The sequence below is a fragment of the Ictalurus punctatus genome, chromosome 15 (genome assembly GCF_001660625.3).
Source record: "Ictalurus punctatus breed USDA103 chromosome 15, Coco_2.0, whole genome shotgun sequence".
Classification (NCBI taxonomy): Eukaryota; Metazoa; Chordata; class Actinopteri; order Siluriformes; family Ictaluridae; genus Ictalurus; species Ictalurus punctatus.
In genome coordinates, this window is record NC_030430.2 from 25,025,818 (window position 1) to 25,042,726 (window position 16,909).

At 42.7% G+C, this 16,909-nt stretch overlaps 1 protein-coding gene across 3 annotated transcripts in view; it reads left to right on the plus strand.

Moving 5' to 3' along the window:
* The first annotated feature begins 635 nt into the window (after window positions 1-635).
* Window positions 636-16,909, plus strand: part of ncoa6 (nuclear receptor coactivator 6) — a 17,511-nt gene continuing 1,237 nt past the window's right edge. The window contains exons 1-13 of one of the 3 annotated variants that reach the window (XM_053686509.1): window positions 636-1,047; window positions 2,297-2,596; window positions 2,767-2,922; window positions 3,074-3,196; window positions 8,797-8,919; window positions 9,007-9,828; window positions 9,934-10,071; window positions 10,158-11,643; window positions 11,760-11,878; window positions 12,300-15,629; window positions 15,815-15,844; window positions 16,333-16,363; window positions 16,769-16,810. In XM_053686509.1, the coding sequence (XP_053542484.1) occupies window positions 2,353-2,596; window positions 2,767-2,922; window positions 3,074-3,196; window positions 8,797-8,919; window positions 9,007-9,828; window positions 9,934-10,071; window positions 10,158-11,643; window positions 11,760-11,878; window positions 12,300-15,629; window positions 15,815-15,844; window positions 16,333-16,363; window positions 16,769-16,810 (6,644 nt within the window). In that variant the 5' untranslated portion in view covers window positions 636-1,047; window positions 2,297-2,352. The remainder of the gene's footprint in view (window positions 1,048-2,296; window positions 2,597-2,766; window positions 2,923-3,073; window positions 3,197-8,796; window positions 8,920-9,006; window positions 9,829-9,933; window positions 10,072-10,157; window positions 11,644-11,759; window positions 11,879-12,299; window positions 15,630-15,814; window positions 15,845-16,332; window positions 16,364-16,768; window positions 16,811-16,909) is intronic. The other 2 variants (XM_053686510.1, XM_053686511.1) reach the window with 2 other exon arrangements.

Here is a 16,909-nt window from a genome sequence, read left to right on the forward strand (position 1 = left end):
ATTATATTTTTATTTATTTATTTTTGTCTGTCCATGACATAAATAGAATTTACTTCTATGCCGGAAAGAAGAAACATTTTTAAAATATATTAAAAAATATGATACAAGAGATACAAAGATCGGTGGCAGATCCAGTTTACTGGTCTACTAGTTATATACTAATTTTGTAATAATACAAATTTTTATATTTCTTATTGGTGTTGTCTACTTTTTAAAAAATTCTTATTTTACTTCATTTATTTATTTATTTAATTAATTAATTTTTTTCGCCAAATGTCGTCGCACCAATCACGTACGGACGTCTCATCCGGGCATTCGACTTTCTGCATAAACCTACATTAGCAAACAACGACTTCTATTTGTTTACTTTTAACAAATATTTAACTTCTTCCTCGTAAAGGAAATTTAAAAAAAAAAATAGAAATCCACAAATAAAAACACACCCAGAAACCCCCGATGAAGTATTTTATAGCGACACTAAAGAGCTAACGCTAACACTAAGCGCTGACGCGCAGTGGTTTCTGGGATATGTAGTTGTTAGTGTTTGCACTGGAATCGGCGTCGAAATTGTTTGTGTGAATCGTTTGTAAATTTTCGACTACCACGCGTAATGGCGGTAGTATATCATCTGGAGTTTATACGTGAAAACCTAAACCGACAGAAAAACGTTAAAGATGAATGGATGCAAAAGCCTCCGACAGAAATGAACAGAACTCATTTCCGACACTGATATGACGTCAGTACCGCCAGCAGTTGCCAACTCAAAGCGCGACGCCATTAGCGTAATGTCCATTAGCGGTTAATGCCGAACGCTTCCGAAGATGGCGTACGTACTGTTTGTGAATACTGTTAGATGAAGACGCCAAAGTAAAAAAAAAAAAAAAAAAAAAAAAAAAAAAAAAAAAAACCACTTCGCTGAGGATTATGAGATTTATGTGAGCTGCTCTGCTGTTAGCGTTCGGCTAGTTAGCATACACCTTAGCTAGCTAACTAAATTCCTCTTTGGATTTTTTACCCCACACACCACCACCCAAATGGACTGATAAGGTAAACGCGTTATTATTATTATTATATTTGATCTTTTCAGGATTGTTTGAACGCTGTAGGAAATGACTAGAAGGACTAAAATTGTCTGGATACTCATTTTAGCCGGCTAGCTTAAACAAGCGTAGCTCAATTAGCTAGCCGTGGGTGCTACTTGTTGTTTAGATAGCGAGCTAGCATGATTAAACTTTAATTATTTCCTTTGAAATACGTCGCTATGTTTTAATGTTCAATTTGCACGAAATAGCTGAATAGTTTTGTCTGAATGCGAGCAGGATTTAATCGATTTAGACATGCATAAGTCTAAAACAAACAAACAAACAAACAACAAACAAAATACACACAGGCGCAGATCATTTCGCTTATTTACTACCAATGCATTTAAAGTGTCGATTTAAAAGAAATACAAATTTAAAAAAAATAATTTAAAAAAAGCTTTACATGCACAGATTGGATATGGGATACATATTAATATTAATTAGTTGGATATCAAACATTCTAACAAGTTAATTTCTAATTTTTTTCCTGCCGTTGTGTCTGTTTATTATAAGTCTACAGTGATGCACAATCTAACACACTTATAATAAACACTAATAAAATAGACACTTATCGTAAATTTATGTTATTGATTTGCAGCATAAAGAAAGTGCATCACAAAGCCTGAACATTCTAGTGCAAATGTAATATAATTCAGTCTAATGTACCGTGTTTTGGGATGTGATTGGTCAGAAGGCGTTGATTAGTTTTCTGTAACAGCATGCTGTTGACGAATGTGGATATGGTGAAGTTTTCTTTTGGCGGAAATGTCCGTTTAACGTTTACGGAAGGAGTCTCCAGTGTCAGAGGTGAAGCCGTAACGAAGTTTTCCCACATCTTCAAGACAGAAGAGGTTAAGTTTCTTGGGATTTCTTGTTGATGTGACGGATGAGCTGTGTTATTTTGTTTGTTTGTTGTATTTATGGAGAGAGGGGGGGGGGGCATACGACGTTCAACGCGACTATAAGCAGTATGATGCGTTCCTTAACAAATGAATCATTGTCATCGTTGACAAATTTCTGTGCTGTAGAACACTTTGGAGCATGCTGTTACAGGAGAATAATCAGTGAAAACAGTGTTTTTATTACAACAGGCTTGATGGAGGCGTGTTTCTTGTGCAGAGGTTCCTTGCTGAAAGTCTTCTTGCGTCACACACACACACAAAAAGCCTGTACATCATCAAAAATAGCCTTGTTTTTCCTCATTCCAATCACAGCGAAGACCCGAGAGACCTCCCGACTTCCTTTTTTTTTTTAATTAAAAAAAAGGGCCATGGCGCAGCTTCCCGGCCCACCTGAGATCACCTGGTGTAGAGGATCTCCCGGGGGCGCTCCGAGCACAGAGGACGACTCCGGTTTGGAGGACGGAGATGACGTGTGCTGTAATCATGGAAACGGTGGCCTCCTCAAGGATCACGCCACTATCTTCGTCGCTTTCAAGGGAAACCTCGACGACGAAGACTTTCAGCGGAAGCTCGACACCGTCTTGAATGGGATGCCCCAGGTGCTCTCGTTGGGTGAGTGCACGTTGTTTGCCGATACCGCCGTTTTTGATTACGTATGAGCAGTAATACGTGAATTTTAGACTGTATGTTTGTGTGTACGTTTGTTTATTAAACGCGTATGTGTATTTCCTGTTTTTCCACACTACGTGCTTCATTCATACCGCTTTGTATATTCGGTGAAGGTCCTGAGAGGCTGGCGCCCCAGCGCGTGGAGCCCTGGAACAGCGTGCGAGTCACGTTTAATATCCCCAGAGAAGCTGCCGAACGCCTCCGCCTCCTCGCTCAAAACAACCAGCAGCAGCTCCGGGACCTGGGGATCCTATCAGTGCAAATAGAAGGTGGGATTTATTTTTTTTTGGACTGTTCCGTGTTTTGTTGCTAAAATCTGACCAGACTGTTATCTATTATAATACACTCCTTCATATCGTACACTTGTAAGTTATTCCTTAGCCTGATTATTTATTACTTTTTTGTTACATGCGTTTACAGGTGAAGGACCCATCAATGTTGCAGGTGGGCAAAACCGAGGGCAGGAAGTCCGAGTGAACGGACCTATCGGGGCACCGGGTCAGATGAGGATGGATGTTGGGTTTCCTATGCAACAAGGCCCTGGTAATTACATAAAGCTTCCAAGTAGAAAGGTCTTTTCCAGTACTGTTTACCATTACTGTCGTCTAAGTCATGCCTTTATCAGAATGTTTTAAAGTGGCTGGGATTGTTTCGGCTGTAAAAACATCCATAAAGTATGCTCTGGCTTTTTAAAATGAAAGTTTTGACAGGGGTTTCCGCCGGCCCTTAAAAAGTCTTAAATTCATTAATGTAAAAAAAAAAAAAAAGAAAAAAAGGCTTAATTAGCATTAAAATGTCTTAAATTCACATTTCAACAGTCTCAAAAATGCAACTGAGCCGACACAGACATGCATTATGCATTATTTTTTTATGGACGCACCGAATTAAACTGCAGTCCTAAATGAATAATAAAAACTCACTTTCACTGCACCTTGTGGGTTCTGTTACTCGCTGCCTTCAGGAATATTATTTTACTTGTGTTTACTTTTGATCATAGTGTTTTAATTAGACATTACAGATCTTACCCGCGCGCCGTCTCTGTATCAGCGCGTCTACGCTGTGCGTGATCAGCAACGCGGCCTCGTTACTAACACATCCCTTCCGTTGTAATAAACAACAGAATTTACATTGCATGCGTGCAAATAATGACAACCTTGAGTTAAACTAAACCTTTTGTGCAACTCGCACCAGTTTCCCCTGCCCCTTACACACAGTGGAGCATTTTGGATATAAACATAACTTTGTGCTCGTGCAGCACTGTCTGATCTCCGCGGTGTTTAATAACAAAAATGCTCCCTGCCTTAGAGGATTTCTTCCTCAGTCACGTGACGATTTCGCCTCTGTCCGATGGTGACTGAGGTCATGTTGGGAATAAAAGGTAACGCTGACAAAGTTAACTGAAGAGAGTCTTTGTCGGTGACTCTGGGTGTCTGCTAATGTTAGGGTGCGTATGATGTCATGCGCCGTCGCCTAGAAGCGGCCTATAGTTCCGGTTAGTTAAAAATAAACGCTAGTGTTATATTTGAGACGATATTACCTTCCTAAAATCTACAGACTAGACGGTAGAGTATACAGTGCATAGAGTAAGTTTACAGTACTTCATTTGGGACACAACTTTAGTATTTACTTTCCGAAGCGTGTTTTCGGAAGAGAAGTAACGTAATGAGTAAATCTCCTGCGTGCCTCATGCAGACCAACTAATCCATAATGAGATTCATCACAACGATTTTCATCATCGATTATTATCGATTAGTTGTTGCAGCTCTTATATGTATGTGTGTGTGTGTGTGTGTGTGTGTATATATATATATATATATATATATATATATATATATATATATATATATATATATATATATATATATATATATATATATGTATGTATGTGTGTGTGTGTGTGTGTGTGTGTGTATATGTATATATATATATATATATATATATATATAATCTCCATCCCCCTCTCTTGCAAAGTCATGGGAAGGAAATACTGGATTTTATTCTTCTTTCACTGTTGGTGTAAATGGTAATACAAAAAGGATATTTGCTCTGGTCTCCTATATCCTCTATAGACGTTTACCCTGCTATAGTTTACTTAAACCCAGAAATGGACGTTTCTGCAAGAATACAATCCATTATAACTGATGTATCGTGTAGCATGATTGAAGCGATGTGCAGGTCTTAAAAGTTTTTTGGAAATGTCTTGAGTATGGTATTAAATGTGAAGTGCAGATATCCTGGTTTAAATTTTAAGGCTGCACATCGTACAGTGCTTGCATGTCACACATGTATATTTTACAGAAAAGCAGCCTCAAGATGGGATTCTTAAATTTATTAATCAGTTCTGAGTCTCATTAAGCGGTTTTTACCTCCTCACCAATCAAACAGGGGGGAAAATAACATGAGACAAAGTGCTGGTGATAATTGAGTCTTGTACCGGAGTGATATGAAGAGATTTATGACGTGTCGAATTGAAAGTGATTGTCCATATTGCAACATAACCAAAAATGATTTTCGGTGTCTATTTTCGGTATGCGATGTCCCGCTTTAACTGTCGCTGCATAAAGCGCAGGCAGTTCTAATTCTGTTGATTTTCTGCCTCGAAACTTCCCCACAACAGACGCAAACACCCTCATCGTCATCACCAGAGTTACACCAATCTTCATTGCATTTGCATAGCGTATAAAAATAAGTTTAATCTAGAAGCGCAAGCTAGCTTAGTTAGTTTGTTTATACTAGCTTTGATTGGTAAGGGTTTTTTTGTTTTGTTTTGTTTTGTTTTTTTGTTTTTTTTTTAACCCTCTTTCCCCACGTCCATTGTAATCTATCCACAGCACAGCTGATGCAACACCTAATCTTCTCCAAATTCACCGAGAGTGATTGTTATAATGGTTATAAATACACTACCGGTCAAAAGTTTGTAGACACTCGACTGAAATGTTTCTCATGATCTTAAAAACCTTTTGATCTGAAGGTGTGTGATTAAATGTTTGAACTCGGTGTTGTAGACAGAAATGTAATCGTGCCGACTAGGGATGCACCGAATGTTCGGCAACTGAAATTATTTGGCCGAAAATGGCAAAAAAAGCATTTTCGGTGTTCGGCCGAATAAATTTGACCGGACAATGACGTGTTTGATGATGTGACCAAATAGCCTAGCAACCAGAGTGAGATGCGCGGATGTCACGACCTCACTGAGGGGGCGCACGCATGCACGAGCTACATGCACAAGCTACATGTTTTTCGGATGTTTACTTTTTTGTTTCTGTTCCGGAGTATTCTGTCACATCGCGAGACATAAGGGAGTAGAGTACGGAAGCAGGTAAAGACGTATTTATTTAAGGGCAGGCAGACAAATCCAAATCATAATCCAAAAAACGTATTCAAGACAGGCAAAGGTTTCGGGCGATCGGCAAACAGGCATAAACGGGGCAAAGCAGGAATCAAGAGTCGCGGTCACAGAAAACAGGGTCACAACACAAAACAAGATACATGAACTGGTACTATGGACTGTGAGCAGAAAAACCAGTGGGGACTAAATGAACTAATCTATAGTTTAAACTAACTAAATCTATCAAGGAACATAACATTAACAACGTATCTAACTATACTATATCTACTCTAATACTCCGCGAGGTGTACAGGGAAGTGAGCAGTATATATCCCCAATATAATCAGCCATATAGAACCGAATAGAACCATTTTCTGCACTCTTGTCAATGCACTTTTTTATTGTAGGCTACAGAGTGTTCCATTCTTTCAGCAGTCAGTTATAGGCCTAACATAATCTATTCAAGGGGGGATCAAAGATGACCACATCAAAATATTTTTACTCATTTATTTATTTAAAGTTATATTGTGCCTTCTTGGTAGCCTGTGCCTGCTGGAATGAAAAAAAAAATGTTCAGTGTTAAATAAATATTTTGAAATTGTAGTTTTGTAATTGATTTTTTTCCTTGGAAAGCAAGACAAAATAGTAAAAAGCACATTTTGACTATTTAATTTATGCGATGGTGAAAAAAATGGAAAAAACATGTTCGCTTTTGGCCAAGTTTTTCATTATATTCGGCTTCGGCCAAGAATTTTCATTTTGGTGCATCCCTAGTGCCGACGTATTCATTTCTTTCATTAGAAAACGTTTTGGTTTTTAAAAATAAATAAATAAATTTTAACGGACGACTCGGTGCAAAATATTCCAAAAAGGAGCCAGTAAGTGTCCACAGTTGGTGGGAACTCCTTTAATACTGTTTTAAAAGTATCTCAGGGAAATTCCTCAAGAAATCGGGTGAGAAAATGGCAAGAATACATTTCTGGAAATTCTAGGCAAAAAGGGCATCTGCTTCTATGTGGGGTACGCACATAGAAACACAATGAAGAGAATGGACACTTTAATAAGATCTAGTGTCCGGAGATGGCTGAGGCTACCAAATGACACCCCGGTGGCGTATTTACATGCCAGGGTGCAAGATGGTGGTCTGGGGATTCCCTGCATTAGCTCATCAGTCCCTCTAACCCAGAAATCAAGATTCCAGAAGCTTTTAACAAGCAAGAGCATATATTGCGTGTCCGTTGTCAACCAGAAATCATTTAAGAAAATCGAGCGAATTATAAACATCCCTTGCAGGGTGGCTGGAATGGTTATAACAACAAGGGATGAAGCCCAACATGCGTGGGCTTCACAGTTACATGATGCTGTCGATGGCAGAGAGCTTACGGTTGGTAAGATGGACAAGGCAAGCCACCTCTGGCTACAGAAACCAATGAGAGTCTTCCCCCGTTTACATCTTAGGCGAATCCAGCTGAGAGGCGGAGTTCTGTCCACGAAGGCACGAGGGTCTCGCGGTTGACCTGACAAGGCAGATGATATTACATGCCGGGGCGCCTGTGCTATGCGGGAGACATTAAATCATGTTCTCCAAGTATGTGAGGTCATGCACCAGGCCTGCTGTGCCCGCCGTAACAGAGTGATGCGGTTGGCGGAGAAAATGCTTAGGAAGGTCAAGCGGAGTATATGGACAGAGCCCGTGATTGCAACTGCACACTCATACATCAAGCCTGACCTGGTGATGGAGGAACCTCTAAAGTTGATGACGGTATTGGATGTTTCGGTGGTGACTGTACGCCGTATGACGGAGACATGGAACCTTAAGGTTGAGAAATATGGGTCTGTAAGTAACATCGAGGCCATAAAAAGATGGAGAGAGACGGAGAAGGAGATAGTACATCTCTCGTTGATCTTTTCAAATAGAGGCCTTTTGTATGAGCCCTCAGGGGCCAGTCTTCGTCGAACGGGGTTAACTGAGAGGGATCTGAGTTACCTTTGCCTGTCAGTAATAAATGGGTCAATCCGTTGCTACGATTGTTACATGATAGGGACGAGATGAGTATTATAAATAAAAATGTAAAAAAAAAAGGAGGCATTATCCAAGTCTGTCAGATAGAAGGATCTATCGCCTTTATGATCCGCCAAAAGCGGTGATACCTGATGTTTGCATAGCCATTAGCGCCCAGTTGGGTGCGTCAGGAAGAGAATATCAACCTGATAAGTGTTAAAATATTAAATTATTTTGATTTGTTTAGGATTTTTCATCACAACATAATTCCCATAGTTTTATTTGTGTTACTCCAGAGTTTTGATGACTTTATTGTTATTATTCTAAAATGTGGGGAAAAATAAACAGTATGTGTGTTAAAAACTAAACTTTTGATTGGTAGTGTATATAAAGTATATAAAGACCTGTATCCTGCCTGGATTGGGCCTGGGGGTGCAAATGTCTGGTGACCACACCACCCACATCACCTGGTTGGGTTTTCCCAAAATGGCAACACGGAACCATCTTGTGTGTATGATGAACGGTTTTCATGTGCCGTGCAGGGGGAAGTTATCAAGTTTATAAAGAAATAAAGCAAAAAAATAAATAAAAAATCAGCTAACTGAGTGTGGCAGCTAATTTTAGTTGTAATTTTTCTTAAATATGTGTTGTTAAATGTATGCTCCTGGCATACAGTAGTAAGGTGTATTAACTGTTGTAAATGTGCTGAATGATTAATACTGTTTTTGCTGTTTGAATTAACAGGTCAGTATTTAAATGACTGATACTCTAATAATAATAATAATAATAATAATATTTATAAACAATTTTTAGCTGGAATGCGGATGAACAATCCCTCAATGGTGCCCTCTGGTCCTGGCATGGCTTCACAGGGTATGGTTCCTGGCAGTAGTGGACAGATGCACCCGAGGGTACCAAGGCCAGCAACACAGTCAGGTGAGAGATTTAAAAAAAGGAATTTTTCCACCTGGTGGCAAATATGTCGCTGAGATATCTTCATTACTGTGTGTTGTTTTCCTTCAGATTCAATGGATCCCATGATGTCTGGACTTGCTTTGCAGCAGCAGCAACAACTCCAACACCCGCAGGCACCACATGGTCCACCCACCCCTATGGGCCCACAGGGACATCACATACAGGGCATGCAAGCAAACCGGCAGCTCAATCCGGCAACCCTACAGCAACTACAACAGCAGCAGCATCAACAACAGCAGGCTCAGTTAGCACATTTAGGCGGTGCTCGTGGCCCATTCAACCCTTCAAACCAGATGCCGGTCCCTCCTGGTTGGAACCAGTTACCTTCTGGTGTTCTCCAGCCCCCACCTGCTCAGGGGTCTATGCCTCCAAATTGGAGAAAACCTTCTCCGCAAGGTCAAATAGGACCACGTCCTCCTTCTTTGGCATCTGTGCAAACACCAAACCATCCTCCACCACCGTATCCCTTCGGCAGCCAGCAGGCTGGGCAGGTTTTTAATGCCATGGCACAGCAGCAAACAGCAGGGGCAAACCAGTTTGCAGCCCCTCAGCCCAAAGGTCCCCAAGGAGTTGTGGGCGTTGTTGGCCCAAGGGCGCCTCCTCCTTTGCCTCCTGTGTCTGCTTCACAGAGCAGCCTTGCTGCCAAGTCCCCTGGATCCTCATCTTCACCATTTCAACAGGGTTCACCTGGAACCCCACCTATGATTGGACAAGGTCAAGGTCAGCTAGGTCCACGTCCGACAACTCCCCAGGGGTTCCCGCAGGGAGTTGGATCCCCAGGCAGGGCTGTATTAGGGCAGCAGGGTAATGTTCAGCCAGGCTTTATGGGAATGCCTCAGCATGGCCAGGTTCCCCAAGGAGGAATGGGAGGTATGCTTTCTGTTGTTGTATGTGAACATGTATACCATAGCTTATTCAGTTTGTGCTTATAGATCTGTAGTACACACTAAATTCAAAGATGTATCTTGATCGCAGGTATGCCAAAACGAATGCCAATGGGTTTCTCGAATGTAAGTCAGAACTTTGTGCAAGGACAAGTTACCGCAAGTGTGGCAGGAACCCCCACAGGCGGTACCCTTCAGCTTCAAACTGGGCAAAACATGGCTCATGCAGGTACCATCTTTGTGAGAACTGTTTATTTTGTAGATCAAATTGATTGTTTTATTGTTTTAAAATGTTTGAAATAAAATTTGTTGTAGGTCCGCAACCTTCAGTCTCAACACCAAACCACATGCAACCCAATTCACTACAACCTGGTGGAATTGGCCATCATGGTGGAATGGCTCCTCAGCCTCCATCCACCTCCAGTGGTGGTATGGGACAACCTCAGTCAGGTCTACAGACCCAGATGATGGGCATGCAGTCCCAGATTCAAAATCAGCCTGTTGCCTCCTCTCAAGGTCAAATGGTGCAAGGCCAGGCAGGAAGTCAGACTGTCCTGTCTCGGCCCATGAATCAAGGACAGCGAGGGATGACCCCTCCTAAACAATTATTGCCTCCACAGGGACAAGGGATGATGCAGAACCAGGCCCAGCTTGGTGGTGGACAGGGGCACCAAGCATTATTGATGCAACAACAACAGCAGCAACAACAACAGCAGCAGCAGCAACAACAACAACAGCAGCAGCAGCAGCCACCGCCACAGCAACAGCACCAACATCAGCAACAAGCATCACAACAGCAAAATGCTATGATGGAACAGATGGTAGCCAACCAAATGCAAGGTAACAAGCAGGGTTTTGGGCCCAAAGGTCAGCCAGCTGTTATGCCAGGTCAGATGATGCGAGGCCCATCACCTAATTTGCAGGGCAACATGGTGCAGTTTCAGTCGCAACAACAAATGACTGCGCAGCAACAACAGCAAATGGCTCAGTTGCAACAACAACAGCAGCAGCAATTACAGCAACAGCAGTTGCAGCAGCAGCAACAGCTGCAACTGCAACATCAACAGCCACAACAACAGCAATTACAGCAGCAACAGCTTCAGCAGCAACAGCTTCAACAGCAAATGGCACAACAATCCCAGCAGATCCCTGTAAATGGTAACTCCAACCAACCCTTAGGGATGCATGGCCCTCAGATGCGACTTCCAGGACATTTGGTCCAGCAACAGCTCCAACAGCAGCAGCTTCAGCAAAAACAGCAACACATGATGCAACAGCTACAACAGCAGCAGCTACAGCAACAGCAGCAGCAACAGCAGCAGCAACAGCAGCTTCAGCAGCAGCAGCTACAGCAGCAACAGCTTCAGCAGCAGCAGGCTGGCCAACAACACCCACATCAGCTAGGAGATGGCACTGGAAGCACTGGCGATATGAGCCAACAACAGATGCTTCCTGACATGCAAATGCAGCAGCAACAGGGTATGATGGGAGGTCCTCAACACATGCAGGTGGGCAATGGACATTTTCCTGGTCATGGCATGCCTTTCAATCCTCAGTTTGCTGGCCAGATGCCCATTGGTGGACAAACAGCTGGATTTCCAGTGAATAAGGATGTGACACTGACTAGTCCCTTATTAGTGAACCTACTTCAGAGTGACATTTCTGCCAGCCAGTTTGGGCCGGGTGGAAAACAGGGAGCTGGTGGGGTTGGGGTTAACCAGGCCAAACCAAAAAAGAAGAAACCACCTCGTAAGAAGAAACCCAAAGCAGGCGAGGGGCAGCAATCTGTTGAAGGCCTTGGGTAAGGAAAAAAATATGTATATAGTAACGTGTTTTTGTTTGTTTGTTTGTTTTTTTTGTGATTAGTTATGGAGGGATCTTTAAAATGAGCATGTAAAATAATTTTCTTTCATGTAGGGGTTTGGATTCAGTTCCACAAGGGTTGGATGATGCAGAGTTGCAAGGGCTAGGTAGTGATCAAGGAGCTGGCACTGATTCTTCCAGCTCAAAGCTCCCTGAATTTGCTAACCGGCCAGGTAAGAACATTTCAAAATGCTCCCTTCAGCAAGAAATGGATTGTGGGCAAGATTTTTCTTACAGTTAAGTCACTGGGCTAATGATCAGAAGGTTGTATGTTGAAATCTGTGCATTGCAAAGCTGCCTCTGCTGGGCCCTTGAGCAATTCGCTTAAGTTTTAGCTGCTCAGTTGTACATCCTTTCTTGGTTTTATATCAGTCTGTATAAAAGTATCTGCCAAACAAGGGGAAAATGTAGGTTGTCCTCTCGGGTGTCCCAGTGGTTAATCTCCTATGAAATGATTTGTGACTTCTTTGTTTTAAACCACGACTGCATACATACTTGAAATATGTCTATAGTCTATGATGATCTTGCCAAGAGTTTGCATGAAAGCTGCTAGTTGGGTATTTAAACTGTTATAATACCTTCTTTCCATTTTAGGCTTTTCTGGACAATCAGGAGATCAAAGAATTTTGCAGCAAATGCCAATGCCGTTCATGGCTCAGCAGCAACAGCAGATGCAGCAAATGCAGCAGCAGCAGCAGTTACAACAACAAATGCATCAGCAGCAGCAAGAACAACAACAACAACAACAGCAGCAGCAGCAGCAGCAGCAAATACAGCAGCAGCAACAAATGCAAAAGCAACAGATGCATATGCAGATTTCAGGTCAACCTGGAACACCACAAGGGTCACAACAAGGACAGCATCAAATCCATCCACATCACTTACAGCAGGCACCACAGCACTTGCAGCAACAACACATGATGATGATGCTTAAAATGCAGGAACAAGCATCGAAGAATCGACTCCCGCTTCAACAAAGTGGCCATCCCCAAAGAACTCTTGTTAATCCCAGTGATCCTGCACAGAGAATGCCTGTATCCCAACAAGGGAACATGCCTGTAACGATCAATTTACAAGTGCATGGCAGTGTCCAACCCTCTCCAGAAAAAGCCAGAGTCATGCAGCCTGTGGTAAACTCGCAGTTGACTGCTGCAGCTAGAAGAATGCCCCATCCAGACATTGTGCAGGGAACCCCAGGAATGGCACCAGAGGAAGCATCAGGCACCCCTAACTTGCAGGACAGGGCATCAATTGAAATGTCATCTCAAGCTGGGAATGCCGGTCAACAAAATGTCAACCAAGGTCCTAATTCTCATCTGTTGAAGTCTGTGCCTTCATCGGTCCCTCAGCAACCAGGAGCCAGTCCCCAGCATCAGCCCCAGCAAGCACAGATGGCCGGCTCTCACAATCTTCATTTTACCAGTGCTCCTTCGACTTCCCAAAGTTCCCGCCCTAAGACGCCAAACCGTGCCAGTCCTAGACCATATCTCCATTCCGTAACCCCCACTAACCGTCCACCCAGCACCGAGCCTTCAGAGATAAATCTCTCTCCTGAGAGACTGAATGCATCGATTGCTGGTCTTTTCCCCCCAAAGATTAACATCCCTCTACCACCCCGACCTAACATGACTCGAGGTTTTGATCAACAAGGTCTAAACCCTACCACTTTGAAAGCCATTGGACAGGCTCCACCAAGTCTAGCATCTCTTAACAATAACACTAGTGGCAATAATGGTGTTCAACAGGGTTTTACACAAGCTAGTAATGCTAACAGTACAGGTCCAAAGCAAGAGAAACAGACAGTTGGAGGGCAAACAAAACGAGCAAGTCCGAGTAACAGTCGAAGATCTAGTCCTGCCTCAAATAGAAAAGCAGCCACTCCCAGCCCAGGAAGGCAAAAATGGACTAAGAACCCCCTAACCTCCATACCACAGCAGCAACAAATGATGGGTTCCCAAACTGTAATGGCCAGTTCTTCTTCTTCAGTCCTCCCAAGTCCCACTGCATCTGTATCATCAGTAGGAACTCTAGATTCCCAGCAAAATCTAAACCCCCTGCAAGCACTCCCTAGTAACTCTGATGCAATGAGAGAGAGCCAGGGGCAGACACCACAGCTAGACCTGCGTCAAACTTCACAAGTGGAAAGAGATCAGTCTGCTCTTAGAATGGCAAATCAACGCATGCCATCCCAGGAGCAAAAAATTCAAGAGCCTAATATGCCACCTGAGCAACATTCACAGGAGATGCATCAACCTCAGAATCCACCATTGCAAGAACATGGTTCTGCTGTTTCAGCTTCTTTTAGAGATGCCCCAACATCCCTCAATCAGTTACTAGATAACACAGGCCCCTTGTCCACAAAGTCACCCAAGGCTACTCCTCCAGTGGGTGGAGATCGAGCTTTGGTGGAACAAGAGAGCCAACGTAACCCCAGTACCCCACAGATCAGTGATAGTGGGCTACCTTTGCCCACTAGTGAACATGAACAAAAACCCAAGATTGGTTCAATGGCTAGCCCAAATGTGATCCAGACTAGCAGTTCAAGTTTTCAGACATCCTCTGGTTTATCCAGTGTTAGCCCAAGTTCAGCTTTGTTTACTAGCTCTGCTTCGAATACTATCCCTTCCATTAGTCCAAGTCCTGGCACTAAAACTATTACAAGCATGTCCCAAACAGTCTTGCATAGACCCACATCATCAGGGTCCACTCAGCCAAATCAAATAACAGTTTTTGTGACCTCCAGTCCCATTAGTTCTGCTGCTACCACAGCATCCGCAGTGCCTCCAGCTATTGTCTCAACTGTGCTTGCAGTACCAACTAAGAGCATAAGACCTTCAGAAATGCACCCGTCTGCTCCTACTCAGAATTGTCCTCGACAGTTTATCACAGGACCTGTCATTTTCCATGTCCCACCTGTCTCTGTACCATCAAGCACGAATGTGGTTCCTCAGCCTGTCACTATGGTTGGGCCCATACAAGTATCTGCCAATATTCAGTTCACTCATGCTACAGTTTCTGGTACAGCTTCTACTCTGTCTGCCCCTATGGCAACAAATTCCCCCGTTGTAAGCATAGCCACAACTCAGCCAGGTCGTGCCATGATTGGGCAAATCCAAGTGCAGGTGCCTGCAAGTCAGGCATCCCCTCTAAACGCAGTCCAAACTCCTCAACAAGAGAGCACTTCTGACGCCCCGGGCTCAAAAATAAGTCCTTTAGGACAATCGTTGTCCTTACAACCTAGTGCATCTCCTGGTGTTCCCCCATCTGTTCAACAATCTCTGGCATCTTCATCTGCCTGTTCCAGCCCAGGGACTACTTCTGTTGCTCGGAGGAGTCCCCTCTCACAACCAGCAACAACTATTGTCAAGAGCAGTCCAATCCAAAATATTTTGAGCAAGACTTCCACCCCACACAGTGGTGACACCCATCAGACGCAACAGCAGACTACAACCCAGTCGGGAAAACCTATAGACACTGTACCATCTCAAGCCCAAACTCAAATGGTTACAAATACAACACTTTGTAATCCACTTCCTCCACCCACAGCAGTCTCATCTGCGGCACCTTCACACCAGCCATCAGCACTAGTACCTACAGTTTCGTCTTCTGCGACCATGCAGATTCCTCCACCAGTTTCCTCTTCCGCCCCTACACAAACTCCTTCAGTGATCACTCCCAGCTCCGCCATGGTACCTCCTGCCAGTTCTGCTTCCAGTTCCCCACCAGTCACTAGTATGTCTGCACCATCTGTTCCACCTCCTGCTTCTGTCCCACCAGTGACCTCTGCACCACCCACTGGTCCTACAGCAGGGTCATCTCCACTACTTCCAGCTGTCGAACCACAGCCTTCCACAGTTATTGAGACAAGCTTGCCTGAGCCAGCAAAGACCACGGTGCCTGCTGCAAATACTCAAAGTCTTCAAGGTATTTTACTTTTTTAAACGACTGTGCAAAGTCTAGTATAAATTTGACCGGCAATGAGTGTGGTTGGAAAGTATTGCAGGTTGTTGTCGTTATCGGCCAAAGCAATTAGAATGTTTTTGGGTTTTTTTTTTTAAATCTATTAAGATGCTCAAGACTAATTAAATATTATTAATATGTCAATACAGCTCAGCCTGCACAGGAACAACAGCGAACTGGTAAACACCCTGTCTTTTTGTATTTTTCATATATGTATACTAATTTCACATTAGCAAAAAGTTTACATGTATGCTCTGGTATATTTATAAACGTGACAAACTTTAGCAAATATGTGTAGGAGCTAAGTATTTTGACACCTGTCCACTCCTCCTTTCCTTCAATATAAACATCAGTTGAGCCAATCAACATGTGAATCTAGAGTGATTGATGGTCCGTAAGTTGTTTGAATGCTTCAATATTAAGTGACAGCCCGTGGAAGCGCCCCACCAACCTCCAACCCCCATTTCACTGGTGCTAGTTTATTTTACTTAAGATGTAGACACCAAAAAATTTGCGTGCAGTTTACACATACTCTATTTTCTAAGACAATATTCCTCTTCAGCAGGACAGTGCATTATTGCAGTTTGGGGTTGATGGGTCTGTGTTTATCTTAAACTGTGTCGTAACACAAGGTAATCCAGGGTCTTCCTTTTTTTTTTTTTTTAAGGCGAGGCAGCACCCCCTGTGGCAGAACAGGGGTAAGACAAACTCTTCATCCAGTTATCTTTTCATTATTGTTTCATGATGTTAGTCTCTCGTTTTTTTATGTGTAATATCTAAGCATCTATTTATTTTTACCGATTCTTAATTATCAGTCTTTTTTTTTTTTTTTTTTTTTTTTTTTTTTTTTTTTTCCCTCTCTTTTCTTTTTCAAAAATGTTTCTTTTATGTTCAATGAATGAACGTAGTGCTCACTTTGGTTTAGTAGTAATATGAACTGATTTCCTGGAATCACTAACTTTGGTGTCACAATCGTTAAAAAAAAAAAAACATTAATTGACAATCACTCAACTCAAATTTGGGGATTGCAGGTTTTTAAAAAAAAAAAAAAATGATGTTAAGCAACAAAGCAGTTTACCGCTGTTTTTCCACTTCTATAACAGATGGGCAAAGAAAAGAAAGACGCCCATCGACTTAGCCCAAAGGTATGTATATACCGAACCTGAAGATCCCCTGCACAGGTGTGTGCACAGGGCAGCGTCACCAGTTTAGTAAACGTGGTTGTGAAGAGGACAGATGTTATC